The sequence below is a fragment of the Belonocnema kinseyi genome, chromosome 7 (assembly GCF_010883055.1).
Source record: "Belonocnema kinseyi isolate 2016_QV_RU_SX_M_011 chromosome 7, B_treatae_v1, whole genome shotgun sequence".
Lineage (NCBI taxonomy): Eukaryota > Metazoa > Arthropoda > Insecta > Hymenoptera > Cynipidae > Belonocnema > Belonocnema kinseyi.
In genome coordinates, this window is record NC_046663.1 from 18,181,812 (window position 1) to 18,183,591 (window position 1,780).

Below are 1,780 nucleotides of genomic sequence, written 5' to 3' on the forward strand. Positions count from 1 at the left end.
TTAATTTAAAATTCAATTTTTGCTAACGCTTTTTGTATTTTTTCCAAATTCTATGCACATTTTCAAAAAAGGCGTCAAAATGCGAGTCAAGATTTTTTCTTTCAATGTATAATTAAATGTTTGTATCGTCTTCCTTATTTTTGAAAGCGTGCGCTTGGAACAAAATTTCTTGTACAATCAATTATTATTCATTTTTTAAATCTTAAAGTAGAATTTAATATTAAAAATCATTGAATAATTTATATTTACATTTGATCAACTAAAAATGTTTATCAAAATTTTTTGAGTTTAACTGCTTCTAAATTTTAATTGCGGATTCTAAACTAAATGCTATAATTGAAAAAGATCACAATTTAACTAATTATTTAAAAAACAGTTGAATATAAAAATTGGACAATTTTTTTTTTTTGCTGAATTGCGAACCAACAATATTACAGTAGACTTTTGAACCAAAATTTTTGTTATAAACAGCGAAAAAAATTCTTTAAAATTTATCATAAGAAGTTAAATGTTGACAAAAAGTATAAATTTCCGAAAAAAACGCAACTATCTAGCATGACCCCCCCCTCCCCCATTAAATTGATAACATACTTTATGGGCAATACTAACAAAAATCCAGACATGCGTTCCAGATTCCAATGCCTCAATGACTCAACAAAAAAATTAATATTACCCACATTTTTCTATTTCTTTTTTACAAAAAAAGTCAATGTACCCTACACCCAAAAATCGAGTTGGAAAGTAGTGTAAAGATAAAAAAAACTAAATAATTTAATTTCACATGTATAATACGGGTAATTATTGAGAAAAAAATAGTTTCATTTCACACGTATAATACGGGCAGTAATTTCTCAATAACAAAACGAAAATACAATTGTAAAATAAAGCCAGGTGTAATGTTGAGGCAGCTGATAGTGACATGCATGACACGCAAGCGCCACAAATTTACCAATACCATCTAAGAATTTTACATACTTGTATGTGTAACACGTATGGAAGCGCGCTTTTATATAATGGCAGCGAACGAGAAAGTAACATTGAATTCTCGACTGTCAAGAACCGTAGTCACCAAACTGTCAACAATGAAGATCGCGAGGTTGTCACACTTATCAGCCATCCTGTTTTGCATCTACCTTATTCATTCAGGTAATTAACTTGCAGTATTTAATTAAAATTGATATAGATAAAATAATAAACAAATTAAACGCGAAACTGTGAAAAAGTGAAATTTTTATTTAAAAAATACATTTAAATATGAATTTTTTTTTAATATGTAAACATATAGTATACATATATGCATATATACTATAGTTCCTTTTATAACTTGAAAATTTCGGCTGATGCTCTATCTCAATTCATTCTTCAAAATTATATGTACATATGTTTTAATTATCATTTAACGATGTATTTTTAATCGCTGTTATTTTTCTTAATTATTTAAAATTTTCAATGCGAATAATTTTTTAATGATTTTTATTTTGGTATTTGAGTATGGGATCGGAATGTAATTTTTAAATTTTAATTTAATAATGCACTTGGTGATTTAGCAATGTGTTTTGATGTACTGATTTAAAGACATGTCCGTGAAATAAGTATTTGAATTACGTTTTCGAAATTATATGATATGTATCTTTGAAGTATTTAAGAATATTTTTTAAAGGCTGCCATTTTTGTATTAAAATTTTGATTTTCTAACTATTGTGAAAGTTTATTAATCAATCATATTTTAAAGAAATAAAAATTAAAAATATGAAGTGAAAATGATGCATATGTTTTAATG

At 26.0% G+C, this 1,780-nt stretch overlaps 1 protein-coding gene across 1 annotated transcript in view; it reads left to right on the forward strand.

The window, feature by feature from the left end:
* Nucleotides 1-998: 998 nt before the first annotated feature.
* Nucleotides 999-1,780, forward strand: part of LOC117177113 — a 15,231-nt gene continuing 14,449 nt past the window's right edge. The window contains exon 1 of the mRNA XM_033367606.1: nt 999-1,146. Coding sequence (XP_033223497.1) covers nt 1,014-1,146 — 133 coding nt within the window. The 5' untranslated portion in view covers nt 999-1,013. The remainder of the gene's footprint in view (nt 1,147-1,780) is intronic.